General features: G+C 40.0%; 1 protein-coding gene across 1 annotated transcript in view; it reads left to right on the top strand.

Moving 5' to 3' along the window:
• The window catches only part of LOC119582305 (pro-resilin-like), an 8,614-nt gene extending 8,028 nt beyond the window's left edge, over nt 1–586 (top strand). The window contains exon 5 of the mRNA XM_037930520.1: nt 178–586. Coding sequence (XP_037786448.1) covers nt 178–373 — 196 coding nt within the window. The 3' untranslated portion in view covers nt 374–586. The remainder of the gene's footprint in view (nt 1–177) is intronic.
• The last annotated feature ends 39 nt before the right edge of the window (nt 587–625 follow it).

Here is a 625-nt window from a genome sequence, read left to right as displayed (position 1 = left end):
TATGAAGTCTATCATCCATGCTTTCAAAACAATATCTTCTACACCAAGATGATATGACAATTAGCACATATGCACCATGTTAAAAGCCAACCATCTTCAACGACAAGAACACCTTCAAAGTAAAGATCACTTCTTATACTCTTTCTACACTAACCCTAAACGCCGTCTCATCCACAGTTACTACGTGCAATTACCCGACAGTCGCCGTCTTCTTGTTGAGTATTACGCTGATGCTAGTGGTTACCATCCTACCATTAGCTTCGAGGGCGAGGCACAGTTCCCCACTGGCTCAGGTCAGGGCCAAGGGTACCCGCAAACTGGCCCTGGATCTGCTCAGGGTCCTTCGCAATCCTATGGGCTTCCTGCTAAATGATTTGGCTTTGCTGTTATGCAGTAGGTATGTTATAGTGAGGTTCTGCACAGCTGAGGAAATGCTAAAAAAAAAAAAAAATCTAATCGTGTGATTGTATTGCCTTATTTTTAGTTTAATGTGTTTGAGCAGGTCTCAGAGGTGATGAAATCTTGTAAAACGTTTTTCATCTTTTAATAAATTAATTGATATGAATAGTAAAAACCGTTTTATTGTCAACAAAAACTATTTTACCCCAGGTTCCTATCATTTTGG

The sequence above is a fragment of the Penaeus monodon genome, chromosome 15 (assembly GCF_015228065.2).
Source record: "Penaeus monodon isolate SGIC_2016 chromosome 15, NSTDA_Pmon_1, whole genome shotgun sequence".
Lineage (NCBI taxonomy): Eukaryota > Metazoa > Arthropoda > Malacostraca > Decapoda > Penaeidae > Penaeus > Penaeus monodon.
Note: the sequence above shows the minus strand (reverse complement) of the source record. Positions and strands in the feature narration are given on the sequence as shown.